The 21,634-nt window shown below is 29.4% G+C and overlaps 1 protein-coding gene across 4 annotated transcripts in view; it reads right to left on the bottom strand.

The window, feature by feature from the left end:
* The window catches only part of LOC107454238 (mediator complex subunit kohtalo), a 107,044-nt gene that overhangs the window by 74,557 nt on the left and 10,853 nt on the right, over window positions 1–21,634 (bottom strand). For all 4 annotated transcript variants that reach the window (XM_043044733.2, XM_043044732.2, XM_043044731.2 and 1 more), the window contains exons 7-14: window positions 17,594–17,856; window positions 16,344–16,454; window positions 12,718–12,854; window positions 9,696–9,816; window positions 7,339–7,485; window positions 5,935–6,034; window positions 3,242–3,525; window positions 1,758–1,884 (exon numbers count right to left, since the gene is read on the bottom strand). In XM_043044733.2, the coding sequence (XP_042900667.1) occupies window positions 1,758–1,884; window positions 3,242–3,525; window positions 5,935–6,034; window positions 7,339–7,485; window positions 9,696–9,816; window positions 12,718–12,854; window positions 16,344–16,454; window positions 17,594–17,856 (1,290 nt within the window). The remainder of the gene's footprint in view (window positions 1–1,757; window positions 1,885–3,241; window positions 3,526–5,934; window positions 6,035–7,338; window positions 7,486–9,695; window positions 9,817–12,717; window positions 12,855–16,343; window positions 16,455–17,593; window positions 17,857–21,634) is intronic.

Below are 21,634 nucleotides of genomic sequence, written 5' to 3' on the forward strand. Positions count from 1 at the left end.
AGGATATGTATGTATATTATAGAAATTGTATCAGTTATTGATAAACAAAATAAAATAAATAAATAATAATCACATTAAATAAGCATAATCTGGTGTATAATCATATTCTATCAGAAGCACGCTTTTATAAAACTAGACATCCGCTCAAAAAAGTGTTTTTTATTCAAAATGTTTTATTCAAATTTCTTTACTTAATTTCGAATAAATTATTAAAGAACTAAAAAAGAAACATCTATTTTACAGTTAGAAAGAAATAAAAAGATTAGTAAACGATTATTAGCAAAAAGATATAAATGAAATTTTACGCTACGCGCGCGAAGTCAAATTCCTCGAAGTCAAATTTCTTCCAATTAAGTTTTGTTCCTCGCAAGTTTATCACATTTTAATATTAATCGCCCCATTTAATTATTTCTTTATTGTCGCCAAATTATTTTTTTAAAAATAATTAATTTTAATTTTTCTCAGCTTCTAATTAATAAAACAGTTGAAACTTTAGATTTTTCAATTGAAAAATATGTAGATTAATATGGTATAAAAAAATTCATACCTTATAATTCAAAATTTTTTCATCCTCAATTTAATTAAATAAAAATAATTAATAATTATTAAAAATTATTTTTTTCATGAAATTATCTTTGGGTAAATGAGTTTTATGAGTGAGTGCAATTTTCATTGAATTGCTTTATTAGTTTTAGAAATATGACAAAAAACGTAGAAAGTTAAATTAACATTGAGGGGTACGAACTTTGGATCACTCTCCTGACCAAACTATGGGGACCATATTTCCGAGACTGGGGCTACCCCCTATATTTTGAAGGTTAAGAATCCAAATATGTAAAAAAAAATATATGTTTATTCAGAGAAAGTACGTTTTTGTGCCTGATTTCGTAACTTAATTATTAGTTAGCACTAATTAATTAGCATATTTGAGGTCACCCCCAGNTTTTTTTTTTTTTTTTTTTTTTTTTTTTTTTTTTTTTTTTTTTTTTTTTTTTTTTTTTTTTTTTTTTTTTTTTTTTTGCACTGTACACCAGTCAATCTCGTTTTAATTTACCTATTTTCTGAGCTTTGAGGTAAGTCCAACTATATTTTTGCCATATTTTGTATAAAATAGTCATGTTTGTTCTTATTAAGTAATAATTGTACCTATTTAGTATAAGATTTAAGAAATTTTGACACATTTTGTTTTGTAGGATATATAGTCCCAATTGTATTTACTATTGGGACAATATGTCTCAATCGCACTAATCAGTGGGACAATACATCCCATTAGTGATAAAAATATTAGAAGACAAAATTTTAGTCATTGTTTTGATTATTTTATAATTGCAACTTCTGGTTTCTATAAGTTCTGGTAAAGAATAAATAATTCATTGCATTTATATCATTTTTATTATTAATTCCCATGCAATATATAGATATTTTTTTACAAAATTCAAGACGATTGGGACATAATGCCCCAGGAGATTTCCAGAATAACGGGGGAAATGGAAAACTATAAACTCACAGTATACTTATTTTAATATGTCAGCATTTATATAAACTGCTTTTTATATTCTCAAATATTAATGCTAAAAAAGTCTGGTCGAAAGGGTTAATAAAACATTTTGTCAAGAAAAATTGTAACTTAGTGGATAAAAAACCAACATTATAAATAATAGATAAAATTAAGTTGAGATTGCAGGAGAAAATCCAGCAGGAAAAAAAGGTAACTTGCATGATGGAAGAAACTTAAAAGGGAATATGAGCTGCCTTACCAATTACAGGAGCTTGAGTGTCCAAAAAATTCACAAGCAAATTCTGATAGATGGGTAACCCAAGTGGTGATACATTCGTGGAATCTTGAGAATCTTTCTCATCAGCAGCATCTGTCTCATTGAATCTCTAGAAAAGAACATTAATTTATCAATACTTTTTAACAATTTTAATATTAAAGCTTTTAAGACTTGCTTGGTAACTTTAAAGTAGGGTTTCAATAACCTTTTGAACTCAACACGCAGGGCAATATGCCTGTAAACTTTTTTCTACAAATGAAACGTAAAAATTTTGTAATTCAGTAGATGCCTTAAATTTTGATTTAAAAATTCTATAAAATGATAATTTATTGTTGTTTGGATCAAATGAAAAAAAATCAATAATTGTGAAATTACAAAACTCCTCACTACAAGATTAGAGATTACATTTGCTGAAGGAAAAAAAAACCTGAACTCAAGGCAATAAAAATTTGATAATGTAAAATTACGCTTCTTTTTCATTAAAGTACAGAATTCTCAAAAAGTGTGTGTCGGTCTATATTTCCATAAGCGCAAACCATATATAGTTAAGTTCCTAGTTTAAACTATCGATTTTGTAGATTTTACGAGCATCAATTAAAATAAAAAGATGTTGGATCAAAAATCCAAATATTTTGATACTTTAAACAGATTTCTTTTTAAACTACGCATATGTATTAATAGAAAATAAGATGCTCCAAAAAAAAAAAAAATAGGAATATCAGGAGGAAAAACTAAAAATCAGGACAGATAAGATCAAAAGTGAGGAAATCAAAAAGGAGAAAAAGAGGATAAATACAAACTCTGCATTATACATTGTCATAATTGTCATTGTTTTCATAATTGATACGTTTAAACTAAATCATTCATAAAAAATTTAGCTTATACTGCTATTATTGAATACATGTTTTAAAAAATATGTCAAACAGTGGTATTCCCTTTTAAAAATTTGAAGAAAAAAAAACTGTTACATAGGTACTAGCCCAGAAAATTTAAAATATCAGTTAGTAGTCAGTGTTCGGTGAACTCTAATACCTTAGCCACTCTTTACGCAAACCTAAGAAGTCGATGGCCCATACCGATCGGTCACTCACATTTAATAGCTGCATTTTATCGCTTGGATTAAATAATTATATCCCTTAAAAAATTTCACATTGAAATTAATCTACGAGAATATAAAATAAAATAAACAGTAAAAATATAAATAAAAGACAAAATTTAGTAGAATATCTGACTTGACTTCAACGTGCAGAAAAATTCAATGCGTAATAAAACAATAGGAAAAAGTGACCAGTTGCTTAAATTAATTTAAGTTGCCTTTTTATAAATTTTTTTTTTACTTCCAAGGTGGCGCATGTTTATTTTCAAATCTAACAGATATAAAAAAAGACAATAAAATTTATCTTTAAAACTTATAAATGAATAGAATAAAAGAGAATTATATAATAAATCAATTAATAATGAAGTACCTCAGTTGTTAAATCAGCTTGTCTTTTCTCTAAAAGTTTGGCGACAGCAAGCGCCCTGTGTTCTCCAGAGCGTTTTGTTGTGACTGCCCATTCACAGAGCAAACGTACAACTGCCTCGTCCTGTACAAGCATTTCATTCCAGTTGCCGTAGCATTTTTCTTTATTGACAGGAGTGGGGAAAACCTTGGGATATAATGTATCCAGCGTGTTGTTATTATCAACCCTATCAAAATTATGTCGGTCTAGAGCATCAAGTGCATTAAGAACTTGTTGTATAGTAGAACCTATAAGAAATAAAAAAATTCGTGACATTTAATATTTAACCAAAGCTTTACTATTGTAGACTATTTTTCTTTAAAATGTTGCACAGTACTCATAGGATTTGAAATTATAACTAGTCATAGGTACTTTATTTACTACACACTAGAGCTGCACAATGGGTTATTGGTTATGGTCTGCAGAACATCGCTGAGGATGATCCGAAGACATGCCATCACAATTTTTGCGAGACCACTGCCTCAATTGAGACACAAATCTGAAGAGGAAGGAAATTTTAACCAGATTTCTGTATCCATGATACTGCACAGAAAGCAACCACGGGAGTTTTGAAACCACAGATTGTACCAGCACAAATAACACATGTACTCGGTGGATCTTAGTGTAGTTCCAGATCAAAGTCCAGACCCTCTGTATAGCAGTCCAATTCTTTAACCACTGGGCTATTACGGCCTTTTAACAAGTCATAACTTCCTTCACTTTACAAATATTTCATGCGAGGCTCGACATCAGACATGCGATGTTTAAAGACAAACCAAACATACTAAAATTCCAAGAATAGAGCTTTAAATGTGCTAATTAGTTGGAGCCATCTATAAATTAAATTAGATTACAGTAAAAGAATGTGCAAAAATCAACGATTCTTGAGTACAGAAAATATTGGTTTTCCATGTTACAGAATTTTTCAAAAAAAAAAATTGCCTGAATAATAAAAACAAAGGTTTAGTTAGAATCTCAACACTAATAAAAAAATAATGATTGATGGCAATAAGATCATAAAAATAATCACTGATTAAAATAATAATAAAAATAAATAAATATGAAAAGTGGAAAATAAAGAACAATAAAAAATAGCTTTCAAATTTTAACTCTCATTGTTTTAATTATTTAACACCACAAATTTTTTACATTTAAATATTTCCTAGAAAAAATGACACTGCATAACAACTTCAAAAAAATCTACTCACGCAACAAGAAAAAGACCAGCTGGTATTAAAGATGAAATTTAGCAATGTTCTAATCAGAACTTATAAAAAACAAAAACTTTAAAGAATTTTTTTATAAACTTCTTAAAATTTTAGCTTTCTAGTTAACTGACGTCAAAATAGTTGATTTTTTTTCCCTGAACAACTAATTGAACAGGTGATTTAAACTTGAAATAATTCTATAAAGATTAAAAAGCCAACCCATTCAATAGCAATTGCACTTAAATACACTTCTCTTTTTAGATATAAAATTAGTCATCATTTGTTTCTAAAAATTGTTCACATATACTATGTTCCTACTTTAGATTAAATAAATGTTGCTCAAAACAGCAAGCATAAAAATTAAGCTACAATGTCACCCCAGTAGCATCTGAAAGTAGAGGGCCGCACAACATGATTAAGAAAATTAGCAAGGCTAGTGAATTCAGAGTAACATATATATGTATAAATACTTAAAATCAAAGAATAAAGAATTAAGATAAAAAAATTTATATATATTCTCTTTAATGAGTTCAATTTAATAGTTAGTTTTTTTGTTTATAATGATTCAAAAATAAAATATCAAAATTAAAGTATGTTCACTCTGAAAACACTCAATCAGACCTAAAAACTTAATCAGATATTTATTTTGAATATGAGATCCACATAAGTAAAACATGTGTGGATAAATAAAGCTAAAACTTCATAAGTAATTTTCTACTATCAAAATCGAAATGAAATATAATTTAAAAATCTTATTTCATTCATGTCCTTACAAGCATCTATTTTAAATTGCAATGGCTTTCAAGGCAATGAAACGAGCTTTAAAGCAGATTGCTTTTGAATTAATTTTGCTTTAATTAAAACTTCATTGCACACAATCAGTCTGTCATCCATAAATGAAACCAAAATTGAAAAAAGTCTTTTTTGTACAGTCAAACCTCGATCCATTATTCCTGCCAAAGCTATTGGTTTTAGCAACACTGAGCAAACTAAAAACTATTAGCTAAATTTTTTGATTTTCTGCAACGAAACAGAAATTTGGAAAGAAAATGTGATATAAATTACAAACATAAATGTAAAGCATTACAAATATATGAAGAAAAAAAAATACTAAAGAATACAATTACAACTATAACCAAATTATATTATCCAAATATAAATATTTAAAAAAAATATTAAATGTCAATAATTACTCAAAAATTCCATCTTAAAATTTTTTTAATAAACTTCAATTAGGAGGCCTATAATTTTAGCAGCCTTGTGTGACCACCCTTTTAACTAGATCCTAAGCACCGACTTGTTCCTTTTTAGCACAGATATTAGTGTGCACGTATTTGCTTTATTACGACAAGAATCACATGACGCTGTGACTTAATGGAGAATAAAAATAAAAAGCAGAATAAACTTATGTTAAATGCAGGTTTATAACTTAGTACAAAATAAACAGACCAAGTGCAGTTTGTTGCCATTTATCACAAGACCATCTCACTTCAGCAGCACGCCCTCTTTGCCTTATCTGTTCTTCAGCTTGACGCAATTCTGCTCGCACCTAAAATTTTGTGGCACACTTGAGATACAACAGCAAGTCATCGCACACACATAAACATTTTACAGTACACTCTCGGTGTTTCAAAAACCTTGTTATGTCTACAAAAATATTTTTCCCCTTGGCATTACACCTAATGTTAATTTGAATTCCTATGTCGAAGGCTTTCTTCTCAAAACCTTGCTATGTCAAAAAAAAATTTCGAAATAGAAATTAAATTTTTTCACAAAAATCGCAACGTGAGTTTATTGTAAGCCAATTCTTTTTTATTTAATGCAGAATTATTTTTGTCTTACTTTTAAAAATAAAATTATAATTTTTGCATTTAGACTTATAGTCAACTATTATTACATATATATATTTAATAATAGCTATTCTTATGCTTCACGACTCTACTTTTCAGAGTAATATTTTAGATTATGTTTTTCTATATGAATATAACTTGAACTTGTTATCTCGAAAACTCGAAATTTTTTTAGTGTCCCTTCAACTTTGAGATATCGCGAGTATACTGTAGCTGGTAAAAATGAATTCCAGAAATCAGCCAATGCCAATATAAAGATATTTAATAGAATAATATTTTTCCCATTTTAGAATGCTGATTTTCTTCTCATTCTTCATAAGAAAAGAAAATTCAGAAGTTTTTCAAATCAATTTTACTGTTTTTAGAGTTGGGAAGAAGAAAAAAAATTTTAAAGCCAAAAAACTAAGAGTTAAGACAAAAGGTTAAATAAAATTATGAGACCCAAATTAAAAGTAAGTAAACCTCTAAAAAGCATTCCACAGAAATATTTTTTAACCATTGATTAAATTTTTTGAATAAAGAATTTTTTAACCAGACATTTTTGTTGTACAGTCTGTCTTACCTAAATAACTCATCAAAATATTTTACAAGATTTCAATTGGATTTATATGATATCACACTATTTTGATTTTCCAGTACAACTATTTTTGAATTATGACAATCATGAATTTGACCAGTCCAACAACTGCATGTAAGGAACGAATCGTTTTGAATTCTTCATTGCTTCAATGGGAACTAATTAAGTTTTCAGTGTCAATTACAAAAAGAAAAAATTCAATCAGATGATGTTTAAAAGTTTGTTCAGCATGTTCATGTCCAAAAGCTCAAACTTGTTTCAGTTAATTTGAAAGTTAAAGTAAATATATAATAATTCCAGCCCAACTCAGTCTCATGGAAACTCGTAATGTTTGAATTTCTATTGTATATAAAAAAAAAGGACACATCTTTAATAAGCATTAATAAGCATAGCAAATGCAATGAAGGCATAAACGTAACTAGTTACCTGGGCATTAAAAGGCCTCTGGGGCATTGGAAGATTGGAAGGAGCAGATGGCAGTAAATCTAAAGGAGAACCATTCATCATGGAAGAACTTTTTCCATCCCCTAAATTGTTCCACACCAGAGCACTCTGGCATTCTAATGTAATTATCTATAAATGGAAATTAATTAAAGAGATCCTAGATAATTGAGAAATTTTTAAAATGCAAGAATAAGAAACTTAATTTATAAATCAAATACAGTGGAAAGTCCACTATCTCGAATCATCAGGACTTCTACAAGTCTGGAAAATATATTTTTCAGGATAATTGGTCTTTAAGGTAAACAAACATCATAACATATATTATTCAATAAAAAAATACATTGATGATTAACATCAATTTCATATGTTTTCTAAATATTTCAAAAGTAAATAAAAGTTAACAGAGGAAAATTTGAACTTTCTCTTTTATGAAGTCTTTTTTTCTTCATGTGATGTGAAATATTAGCTGGGCGGATAACCAGATAAAAATAACATTAAAAAAAAGCCTAATATTCGAAAAATAGATTATTCCATTTAATAAAAAATAATATAAAACAAGGAACAGAATTAAGAAAATTTTGTTAATTAAAACATTTAAAATTTAAACGAAAACTAAGCTCATATGCTGGTGTTCTTTTCAAACACTGCTAATGTTCAGTTTTACTAATTTTCATAATTCATTCTCCTCACCTAAGTTTTTTTTTCTTTTTCTTTAACCACAAACCACCTTTCAATGACTCTTTTAGTGCACTTATTGAAGCGTAATAAATATTTAGGGATTGGAAAAACATTAAAAAAAGAGAGAAAAGCATTTTCTTACCTTTTTTAAGAAGGAAAAGATTTATTTATTTCTATTGTAAAAAGTGTCCAGAAAATAGAAGTTTCTGATATTTGAGGTAGTCGGTATTTACAGAAGTCGGAGAAAAAATTTTTTAAAAAACTAAATTATTTGTATAAAAAATTTATAATTGTAATTCAAATTAATTTTGATACTGTAAATGATAAAACTTCATAGAAATTACACCAAAAATTTCTAAAGGCAGAAGTACCAAAGAGAGATAAAAGATTTAAAGCCCATCGCCTTTAAATTTTTTTTTTAAACAAAATATGTTTAAGACAAGTAGTTCAAGGAGTCATTAAAAATTTAAGAAGTAAGTAGTTTATATAGTATGGTAAAAAAATAATTTTTCTACAGGAAAAAATTAAATTTTTGCTAAAATTAGACATGTGTTGTAAATATTAAAATAATCTCTCTATTTTACAGCCAGAGAAAACAATCAAAGGTCCATTTTTTTTTACTTTCTAACTGTACATAATTTACTGTACTTTGTCTTTTAATTTTTTTTTAAATTACTTAAAAAAATCGGAATTTATTGTAGAGCTCAAAAACTTGGTTATTTTTTCTAGCAGTCCTTTTCCAAAAAAGGTTAACTAGTGTAACATATCACCTAGCTATATACTTTGGATAATAATAGTAAAAATGTTTCAACTCATTAGCTATAAATCTCAGAAATATAAAATACCTGACAGGTAATCAAACCAATCAAAGACTGATTCAGAAATTCTGAAGATGGTGTAATTTTATTTTTCAAAAAAGTGGCCTCATTAGCAGGTAAAAAAAGCTGTTAATAAGAAACTAGAAAGTGTAAAATCATTGATACTTTACTTCCATTACGATACACTTTTACACCAACTAATGCTCTGAATTCAGAGCTTGTAAATTTCATTGCCTGATTGGAATATTGTAAATTTTCTAACTGGGTATGCATCTTACCCTTCTTTCTAATTTTTCTATGATTAAAGTTTAAAGTATCATTTTCAGATAATTATATGATATAAAAACAGCATTTTTATATATTGCTTAGCATCTGTTTCAAATCTTTAGTGAAATTTAGCAATATCAGAGCAGGTTATTTTCTTTATGTGTTAAGTTGGTTTACAATTTCTGAAACCTGGATATTCATATTACTTTTAGCTGTTCTGCCTTTTTTAGAACTAGATTATGCAGTTTCAAATGAACATTTGTTTTTCACAAAAGGAAATAGTTATGTTGAAATAAATGCACTTTTAGATAATACTAATGATGATAATACTTCTCTGGATACTATGGATACTTTGGATAATAATAATAATGCTCTGCTCTAACTACGCCGATGCTTATTTGTGCTTAATACTTCTTTGTTAATAATGCTGAAAACTTCAGATTTATACTTAAGAGTTGATGATATGATGTTGTTTAAAATTCTAGTTTCTTATCACCTTTGTGAAAAGCCCTACTCATAACTTAAGTAGGTGTATAAAAAGAGCAATAAATTATGAAGTAAATAAGAACAGCTTACTTGAATGATTGCACACAAATAAAATAGGACACTTCGGTGGTGTGAACAACTTAGGCATTCCACAATACTAGCAGTTATTGGACTAAAATTGGACTGAGGATTTGGCACAGATATGGACTGGCTGAAAACAAAAACATTAACTCTAATAGCAGAAGCTACAAATAAAAACATCATTTGTAGATCACAAATGAGAAATGACAGATAATACAATGCGTTGTACAGTGCATACAATACATATGGAGAAATTTTTAAAAAGGATTAGATTTAGTTGTATGCAAGAACACATAAAAGCAAGAATGAACATTAAGTAAAACCAGGAAGCAGGGACACTGCCATTCACTTCCACTCACTTCATTAAAGACATTCACTTCAGCAGATTATCATAGCACTAGCAGTTCCCCTTTTATATCCAATGACTGAATTTTTACAGTCACAGTTTCCCTCTAAGTTCGAATTTCAGATAAATTTAAATCTACAAAGACTGTGCCTTAGACTGGCGCAATAAAAGCTGCTAATCTGGAAGTAAACAAAAACCTTTGGTTTCCAAACTAAACATTTATATTATTTTTCACAAAAAAATGTCTTTTAGATGCCTACTACACCCCCCTGACATGTTCAGCAAGTCTTTGTCACACTATGAACGTCCTTTGGAAAGGTGCTGTGTTTAAGAATGTATGCACTGTTCTTTAACAACTGCTTCCATTTTTACCATCGAATCGGTTGTCTCAAAATTTCATATCCAGGTACTGAAGGAACAGTAATCATCAAGATAAATCTTGAAATGTCTGTGAAATTCATTCACGAGCGATTGTTCTTCCATTACAATTGTTGCAATATTTGAAGCGGTCAATGTCAAAAGGGAATATGTAGCATCTTTCCGAAAATAAGTTTTTCGTTGGTTTTGGAATCTGTATAGATAAACGTAATATTTAAAGTTGGAACAGGACATGTATCGTGGGTACATCTCAAGTGACTTCACCCAGTAGTTTGTGTTCATTTTTGAATAGGGATATGTGTAGCACAAGCCCCGTTTCTACAATGACTCAGTGTATCATGGAGAATCGATAACAATAATTGCACAATAATCAATTACAATAATAATTACGGTAATCAGCGCTAGTATGAGACTTATCAATATTATGTTTTCGTAATTCTGACAAAGTGAGGTCTATTCACTTTGATATAATTATTTAACACTTAACTACAAGTGCTTCATATTTTTAACACAAGTACAAGCAAATTTTATATGCCACCAAAAAATAAATAGATGCAGCTCAGCAGTTTCCCAGCAGTAACAAAAACATATCAATGCCACCAAAACAATAAAACTGATAGAACATGTCAAGGACAAGTGACTTTTCATACAGCCAGCATGATTTTTCATACGGGCATGATGTACCTGGAAAAGTGGTTGTCAGGAAGTAAATAAACAGTTTGGTATCCCACAGTAATCCTATACATCAGTTCCCAACTCCTAAAGCTTATCTAGCTGGACTCATCATCAGCATTGGCACGACAGCCCTTTATGAGCCTGGGCCTTCCTCAGAAGCTTTTCCCATTCTGCCTTCCTCCTATCAATTGATTTTCAGTTCTTTACTTTTAGGATGGCAAAATCCTAATCTACACAGTCTTTCCATCTCTTTTTGGGCCTTCCTCTTGGCCTTTTATTGGTTGGGGTTGCATTAAAGATTCCTAATGCTGTTCGTTCTGGGCTCATTCTCACTACATGCCCAGCCCATCTCATTCTACTTAGTTTAATAGATTTAATGATATCATCACTATTAAAGATTTTATATATTTCAAAATTATATCTTTTTCTCTAGTTGTTGTTATCAAGGATAGCACCAAAAATGGTTCGTAGCTGGACCCATTAACAGCAAAAAATTGGATGACCTGAGATCTTCGTTATGACTTCTATTCAATATTGCAGAGAGAGCCAAAGACTCAAACAGAAGCTAACACAGTCACACAAAATCTCAATGAAGACAGCCATAGAGGGAATGAGACTGAATGAACAATTTACATTATCGACAGATAACACGTACTTACGATTTGTCATCAACTTTTACAATGTGTCAAATTATTTGCTTATCCATTTCTTGAATTCAAATACCAAGTAATTTTCAAGAGTGCCAAAAGAAGAGAATCCAACAATTTGGAAGCAATTAAAACAATATTTCCACAATTGACACAGTTTTTATGGTTCTTCTAATGGTATTTATAAAATGCCATTAGAAAAAAAAAAACATGTAATCCTCCCATCCACTGCTCCCTTATAACTAAAAATACTTTAGAAGTTTATTATGGTAACATCGTTCATCTCCTTCAGCTGAACTAAAACAAGTGTTGCCTCCATATAATCACTAACACACTTTCTAAAGTTCTGTTCAAAAATAGGTATGTTCATTCAGAAAAAGTACCTTTTTGTGTCTTATTTGAAAACTTGTAACATCGTCCGCACTAATTAAGTAGCGTATCAATCAACACAATAAGATAGGGTGAAGAAAAAGAAAAAAAGGTTTTTTATACTTGAAAAACACTACCTCCCAAAAGTTGTATATGGACTAGTGTATCACTAATGGGCACCCTATGCAAACAATTTCATCTTATTTATTTTAGGTGTATCAAACTTATCAAGATAATTGCTTTTCACCTATAAAATTAATAGTTTCATCTGCTTTAGTAACTTATCTTTTTTTTTTAATTAGCAAACAACAGAAAGACAATATTTAACAAATCAGAAATATTCTAATTTTGCTGTTTTTATAGCAAAATTTGAATAATCTTTTTATTATAGTCAAGCAAAGAATTTAAAACTTATTTAATTTAAGATTCTGGATAACTTAATTTTTTTCTACGCAATAAATAGAAAAAAATGCAACAGTATTCTTAAATCAAGTTGTTACATTTTAAGAAGTATCTCATTTTTATGTACACATTCTATTCGAGAGTATGTAAATGATTCAAATTTTTAGATGTTTTATATTTTTTCTCTGATCCATAAAAGACATGAAACTCATACCTAGATGTTGAATTTACAATTGGACTAGGACATCGTGAAGCATCTGAAGTATCACATAAAAGAACACTCAGTTTCTTAGCACAGTTATAGGCAAGACGTCTGGAGAGCAACTGGGAGTTAACAAACTCATCTGCATACTGAAATTAATTAAAAATTGATTAAAAAACTTTAAAACACAACTTTTGAAGGAATAAATAAAGGAATGAATGCAAAATAAATAAAAACTGTGAACAAATTACACTCGGTACCAAAAAAATATGAGAACAATAATAATCAATAAATTTTATTTTTAATTATTTAATCAAAAATTACATTTAAAAATATTTTAGAAGTAAATATGAGCCTTTTGCTAGTTATATGTACCTGCCGCAAGAGCATTTACAATTAATATAATATGTTATTAAGAAGGGTTTATTTGTAAAACAATGATTCTACTACAACAAATTCTATTTAAAATCTTGTGCTTTTCACTTTGTATAGTCCATGTAACAAAATAAGATAATGCTATAAACCAGGGTTAGCATTTTATCTGAAAGAAATCTATTTCTTCCATGACCATAGAAAGAACAAAGAAAGAACCAGAATTTTTTTAAAAATTTTCTATTTCTAGCAGTAGCACTAGAACGTACATACATTGACTAGTGTGTGACAAGAACACACAGCACAAATTCACGAAGTTAAGCAAAACAGAATGAAGAATCAGAATAAAAATATAAAACATGCCATGAGTCAATACAAGTCAACCAGTCCAGAGATCCTTAAGTTTTTTTTCTTGCCTGTCAGTATTTATTACAGAAATGTCAAAATACACCAGGGCATTCTTTATCTTTATGCCAGTATCTCTCCTGCTTTATACAAAAGTAGGGGATAAGAAGAAGTCAAATCTAAATAAATGTCCTGCAAGGCAATCTTTCAAGGTGTCTAACCGAAAACCTGCAACAGCATGTTGTATAAGAGCAGATGGAACCTTTTTTTTTAAAAAAAAGCCCCTCCAATGTTGAGTTTACGGCTACCAATATTCAATTCTGTAGCCCTGTCATTTTGAACCTTATCCAGAAGACAGGGAACTACTGGATCAAGCATTTGGAGAAATTTGCCTTGTTGGAGGACTTTTTGATTGAACTAACTTGCATTTGTGTTACATGGAGAGGAAAACCTCCAATAGTTAGCCTGATGGCAAGGGGACTCTATCCCATGATATGTTTACCACTGAGGATATTTTCATGTCAGCACTGTGGTCAGTGCGAGCCAGGTGCAGAATTCAAATTCTAGCCTTTATTGGGACTCAAACTAGAGTCACCTTATTGGGAGGCGAGTGCTCTATCCCCTGAACCACCACGGCTATCAACTGGAACATTTAAAAGAGATTTCTGCTAATACTTATCCTTCATTGGTTTGTTTGCCTAGATAGAAAGTCTTCATGCATGTGTTCTTTTATTATTCACTCTATAGATGAATAAGAGATAGGGTCCCATGGAATCTGTAGAATTTTAGTCCCTTTATAGCCAAAATATTGGACATTTCATAACCAGATGTTCCACAATGAGCCAGGACCCATTGCAAAACACCTTATTTATACAGGTTTAGCAAAATATTTAAATTAGCGACACAATTCATTGTTCTTTGCTAGTCAAGCACACTAGGGAGAGATGATGGACTGAATCACAGGCTTTGAATGTGACAATAGGCATTATCAAAACTCTTACACCTAGAAATTAACAAAGAGATGAATATCAAAACCCTTCCACCTAGAGATCAGTTGTTGAGATTCCCCTTACTAAAAGTCTCCATTACATGGCACGGTAAGGGGACCATGGGATAAATATCAAAAAACCTGCAACTGAAAATCAGTTGTTGATATACCAACCTTATGGCCTCCATCCAATGGTATAGTAAATGGACCATGGGATGAATATCAAAATCTCCCACCTAAAAAATTAATTGTTGAGATGTCAACCTTGCGGTCTCCATCCAATGGTGTGGTAAATGGATCATGGCAGGAATTAAATGCAAAAAAGCACTAGTTACAGCATTTATTTTGTTTGAAAGGTGGAATTCATTCCTGTTTGGGATATTTTGTGCATACCAGAAGATAATGGACAAAATGAAAGAAACTAACTAATTACATTGTTTAGCAATAAGAATGGATGGGACAAGAACTAAGATTCTAAAACAAGAACAGACTTTCAAAACAGAATCAAGAGATATTATAAACAATGCATAAAAAAAAGTCATTAGACAAATTTTGGATAACTGATTCTTCTAAACATAAATAGTCTTAGGAGAAATGATAAGAAAACCATAAACATTACTTCATGTCACCTAAATTAGCATTGAAGTATGTTGTTTTCATTTGCTAAAATTAAACTAAGAAATGAATAAAAAGTATTTATTTGATTACAATGTAATGATTACTTCGTTAAGAATTATTTTATATTTTGATTGGGATACATTAAGGTGTAATTATCAAAAAAACATTGATCAAAACAGAACTGATATGGATTAAATAGTCTCGTGAGAATATTATTTCATAGCATGAAAATCATTTTATTTTGAGAAAATTTAAAATATACCATAAGATATCATTATTGTTTCCATCTAAGCAAATTTCACAAATTTACAAACAAATATGTGACATATCATTGGATATGGTAGGTGTGATGTAATATTTTTAATTGAATAGGTTATAGCTGAAGCAACTGATGCAAACAGCAAGCTGAATTTGTGGTTACAAAGGAAAACTGACAATTTTAACATTGTATTTAAAATTTCTTTTTATCAGGGATGAAAGTACCAGTTAGCAAAAAAAGCTGAATTCCACATAAACGCAATCAAACATTATTAAATTAATAAATGCATGGAGCTTAAAAAGCTTTGAAAAAAGCTGAATTCAGAGTAAAAGCTGAAAACTTTCATGCCTGTTTTATCTACCTTTAAAAAATCAACCATGAAAAATCAAAGAACAATAGTTATTTAACACAATATTATGTGCTCTAACTTCTACATCCAGGGTGTGTAGCCTAATTATTCAACAAAAAATAAGCACCTTTTAAGCACTTTTAAAGCACTTAAATAAAGTTTTTAAGCACTTTAAAAAAATCACAATTAAGTAGGATTGAAAAGTTTTTGACAATTGACGGTTTAACCTAGTCTAAACCGTCATGTCAAAAAAGAAAGAAAAATACCTTTCGGCACTGTTTTTTGACAATTGTCAAAATTTTTGAATCATGTAAATCGAATGGCATTTTCATACGCTACAGACTGACGATACACCGAAATAGATTGGGGTTGAATTAATTGAGAAAATGTTGAATAGAACAGTGTCTTTCTGCATAATTCGTAGCAAAAATCAACATGGTAAAGGACAAATATCATTTTGGAAAAGGGAAAATTAAGCACCTTTTAAAAACACCCAATGAAAAAAGCACCTTTAAGGGCTTTTAAAAAACGAAAATAAAAAAGCACCTTTAAGGGCTTTTAAAAAATGAAAATCAAAAATAAGCACCTTTAAGGGCTTTTAAAAAACCAAAATCAAAAATAAGCACCTTTAAGCACTTTTTAAAAACACTACGCACCCTGTACATCACTTTAAAAAACTATAGTCTAAAAATATTGAAAATGAGTACCTGCAAAACCAGAGGCAATATAACTTTTAAAAGGGGATCATCGGGACTTTTAGTTTTTTCTAACAAATCTAGTATCCAAGATAAGTAATCTTGTCTATCTAATAATCCTTCCTAAAAAAATGATCATAAAAAACAGCATTAGATTAAAATAACATATGAAACAATATCAGATTAAAAACAGAATTTCAAAACTTTTAGCGAGAGATTTACTCTCCAGGATGTATTAGCCTATCAAGTGATGGTGTTAAGGGGTTGTAAACCAACTGAAGACTCCTATTCAATATCATATGACTAACTTGAATATCTATGTTAAATAGGAAAATTACATTCATTTATCTGCTACTACATCTAGAATTTTGTACTTTTTATCGAACTTTTTCATATATTCTTTTTGAATAGAAAAAAATATCTTTTAAAGTTTAAATAAATGTCCTTGTAGATAGTTGTTGTAGATTATATAATTTTTTCTATATGATTGAAAATATTCTATAAACAATTTACGGTGTTAAACTTTATTATTAAGGTACCCTTCCCTTAAGTGGATAACTCTCGTAAACGGAAAATTTTTTCAGTTACCCGAGAGTGCTTGCTTAACCGAAGTTTCACTGTTCATCTATAATCCCAGGGGTGATCGTGAGCCCAACTCAAAAATCCTGAAAATTTCTTGAGTAAAATCATTAATGATGGATTTCAAAAAATTAATGTCTTTATAAATTTAAATCATTGATATTTAAATCAAAACATGAAATTTAAATCAAAACATGAAATTCTAAATAAATTATAAGCAGCATAATTTAAAGGAATAATTATGTGTAAGTTTACTTTTATCTCTAATCACATTTATTATTCTACCAGAAAAAATATTTACAAATGAAAGAGATGCCAAGTATAAATTCTAGTTCTAATATATTTATAAATAAAATATACAAGAATTTTTATACATAAATATGATAGATGATTTCTCCTAACTTCTGGACCTTGGATTTCGGGATCGCAGTGAGCGAAAAATCCGGAAATCCAGATTTTTTCCGGAGCACGATCATCTCTGATAATCCATATGGTAAAATCTTAGGAGCCTAATTGGTGAATATAATATGGCTAATGAGTGTAAAAATAACTAAAACTTAAAAAATTCGTTTTAAAAAAACCCAGCTGAAATATGATTGCAAAAATAGTTAATAATATTTAAACTGAATGCTACAAAATAATTTAAACTAATAATGAATACTGATTTCATGAAAATGAATTACCTCATACAAGTGCCGAGCTAACATAGTACAATACTGCCATTGCTTGTATGCAACGTCCAATGTAATCACCCCATTTAAAGTATTGTTTGCTAAATTAGGGTTAGCACTACCTAAAGCAGTCAAGGCATTAGAAGAACTGAGCGATGATGAAACAGTTGTATTTCCAGCAGTACTGTTGGTACCAGTACCTGATGTAGTATTGTAATGGTCTGCGACTTTCTGTAGTTGCTCTCTCAGAAATTTGCAGAGCGTCAGGGTCCATTCTAAAAGGATGAAAAAATTATTTAAAAATAAATCTTATCAGTGCATAGTTAAAAACTTTCTCTTCTGGAAAAATATTGAGAAAAAAAAGTTTTATTAGCATTAAAAGACTGCTGACATCATCCCCGATGAATTTGGCACAATAATTTAAATTTAGAAGTTGCTAAATGTCTGTTACAATGTTCCAAAAAAAAAATTTACTTTTCCAAAAATATTACAACAAATTAAAACTGGTTCCCTTTTAAGGTGACAAAAAACAGTTATTATCAATGAAAGCTAACTTTTATAATCTTAATTTTCAATTTAGATCAAACAATTTGTAATATAAAATAGTTTCTCCATATAAGTCATTTTTAAGCCAGTTGAATATAAAGCAACAATGCAAAAAATAGCTGTAAAAAAATTGCTCAGTGCGATTGATAAGACCAAACAAATATTTTATCATTTGCACTTATTATTTTAATGTAGCAAATTTTTATTACTAACAGATTAATCAAAAAAATGTGAAGCCTCGTTATTATAAAACCGATACACTAAATATTTGCAATGTAAATAAGCTGTTCTAACTTATCAAGTTGGGTTTCCCTATTAAAAAATATTAAAAATCAGGATCATAGATTAGTAAGAGCATACCATCCATAAGGGTTATTGTTAGGGCTGTAGGTTTGTCGCGGCGCAAATTTCCACAATGATTTCCGCGAAACTGTCATCTTTTTTCCTAAAATCCGCGAATTTCTCAATATGTCTTGACTTGCTCGAAAATTGCTTAAAATTTGATTTTTTTTCATTTTTTATTTATTATTTTTATTAAACAGAATTTTTTATTNCCAATCCTTAATTATAATATATCGTCAACACTAACTAATGAATCTTTGTTTAGCAAAATGTTTTAAGATTATTGAACACCGATATTTAGTGTGATATGCAATTCCTTAAATGTTGAAATGCCCGCTCTATCGTAATCCTAATTTGATAGTCCCTACGAAACACGGATTTTTTCATTCAATATTTATTTACGAAATATTTTGAGGCTTTGTAAATTTGTATCAATTTTTTTTCCTTGTGCTGTATATCTTTTGCATTTATTAATAATTTTTTGTTACATTATTAAAGTTTTACACCTTCTATTTAATAATGTAGTTTAACAGGATATTATTGAAATAAACAAAGAGAAAAATTTGGGCGAAGATATATTCATTTACCAGCTTCTGCGAATGTACTATATATCTGCGAGTAATTTTCGTTAAATACGACAATTTAATGTAACTGCCATTAAAATCTGATATCATAGAATAAAATGACAATTTTTTTAAAACTTTATTTAACATCATTATTATTAGCTTTTTAGAATGATTTTACACATTGTCATTTTCCTGCGTTCTCTAAATAATTAATATAAACTATACTATTCTATCTGTGCTGTTTAATAAAGTCTTGTGATTAATAACACAAAGACTAACTAAAAATGAAATGGAACATGGAAGTAAAAGCTATGAAATTATAAATTGTAATTTTTCTGGCTCTTGAATGCCAAGGAATAATTGCAAACTGCTAAATGCTTGTTAACTATAGTACATTGCTCTCTATGAGGTATTAATTAGAATTCTTTTAATAAACGAGTTTTAGAAAAAAGAAATATAGTTAAAAAAAGAAATATAGTATTCCAATCCAAAAGTTTAATAATTTAAAAAAAAATTCATATGTGTCGCATTTCCTAAAAATTACCCATGAATTACTTCGTAAAGAATTCATTTTTTATAATATATTATTTTGCCTGCTTAAACGCATTATAATTTGCGGTGAACAGATGAATTTTTATTGATATTTTATACGGAGTTTTTGACAATGACGGTGGTTTTGTTTTAATGTTCTTTTTATTTGAATTTCGCTTTTGTCCCAACCGAAGGGAAGCGGGCGACATTAATGGCTTGTCTTTATTTTGATTTTCATTTAGATCACTGGTTGTGATTTTTAGCTTTTAAATGAAGCTTACAGTGAAAACTTCTGCATTAGATTATTTTATCAAAACCAAAAAGAGTTTACTTGTATGTATGTAACTGGTTTAATTAAATTACATCTAGATAATAAATTCCTCAATCACAAAACACCCCCCATGAAAAAACTATACCTACGTGCTTGCAACTAAGGTGGTCTTTCTACAGTTAGGGAGAGTAATTACCTTCCTGAAGTCAGTAAGAGTACAAAAGAAATTGGAATCACAAAAGAAGGAAAATGTTATAAATCAAATCTTTGACAGAAAAATATACATGCTATTGCACTGGGCAATGAAATTTCTACCGCCTTTCTACATATCCAGTTGATTTTTCCTTGCAGGCTTCTTGTGATTTCTTAAATATAGATCAGTTTCTTAAATGAATGGGGGGGACTAGTAGTTAGTAGGGACTTGTAACTAGTAGCTTGAATGTAGAATGTTTGAGTTTTCACAGCAATTACTTCTTACAAAGCAACGGTCAAGGAATTGTCCGCTGGTGAAGGAAAATTGATCGAATTTTGGAAATCAAAGACCGAACGCTCCAAAAATGGCAAAAGTGGCAATTTGAAGTTTGACGGTTGACGCAGAAAGAGCGTTTTCTAAGTATAAAAATGTAGTAAGTGATGAAAGACGAAGGATAAATGAGAATAATCTGACAATGTACAATACTTTGTACCAAAATTCTGTTCATTTAAATAAAAATATTAATATTGCTTGAAATTCAAAGAAATACTTTTGTTGTGTATTTTTAAGCTTTTTTTATTATTTGCGCAATTTCTGTCTTTTGCATCATTTATATAAGAAATTTTTTTATGTTTAGAATTTGTGTAATTTTCAAAATTTCCTGCAATTTTTCCACGCATTTGGGGTCTTTTTTTTCCGCGACAAACTTGCAGCCCTGGTTAATGTGTCCATTTTTTTTAAATAGCCAATTCAAGGCAATTTTTCTGCGCATTTGGGGTCTTTTTTTTCCGCGACAAACTTGCAGCCCTGGTTAATGTGTCCATTTTTTTTTAAATAGCCAATTCAAGGCAAAGAATCTGATATTTCTCTTGAAAACCATTTCTGATGTTGAAAGAATGATAGGAATAAAACCTTTAATTTAATGGGGGGGGGGATCCTTAAACTTACAAATGGGAGACTTCAAAGAGCTTCAGTAAGCTGTCTTCAGTGATAGGATGCCTTTCTCAGTAACAGGTGATCACTGGGAAAATAGCACTAAAATATTATAATCTGGAGCATATTTAGGAATCATGTTGAAATTTTTTTACTGTAAAATTTCTCTATCATCTGAGACAAGGCATGAAAGTAGACAAAAATAAATTTAAAAAAAGCTAAACTTTTACAATGCAGACACTGGGAGGTGAGAGGGGAGTTTTATGTAATACCGTGATATCAATAAAATATATGAAAACATAACTTTTAATGCTGCCGTGAGATTTTTTTATTTTTATTAAAAGTGGTAGAAGCATTTAGACAGTAAAATTTAAATTTTTCTTAAATATAATTTTAAATGTCTTTGACCATTTCTATATTAAAGAAAATTGAGCAATACATACAGCTTAGTAATCATCATTTTAAATTGATTGCCAGTCAATCGTTTTAAATTAAAACAATCTCTAACTTTCACCTCAATATCTTCTGGTAAATAGTTACTAACAGTTTTAGTCACTTTGACTGTTTTATTTAACCAGTCAAACTTGATTTTATTTTTTTCAGCAGCATTGATCGTGCGCACTTTGTGTTCGTCTATCAAATTGACTTCCAGTGTTACAATACATTCATCT

The sequence above is a fragment of the Parasteatoda tepidariorum genome, chromosome 5, assembly GCF_043381705.1.
Source record: "Parasteatoda tepidariorum isolate YZ-2023 chromosome 5, CAS_Ptep_4.0, whole genome shotgun sequence".
NCBI lineage: Eukaryota > Metazoa > Arthropoda > Arachnida > Araneae > Theridiidae > Parasteatoda > Parasteatoda tepidariorum.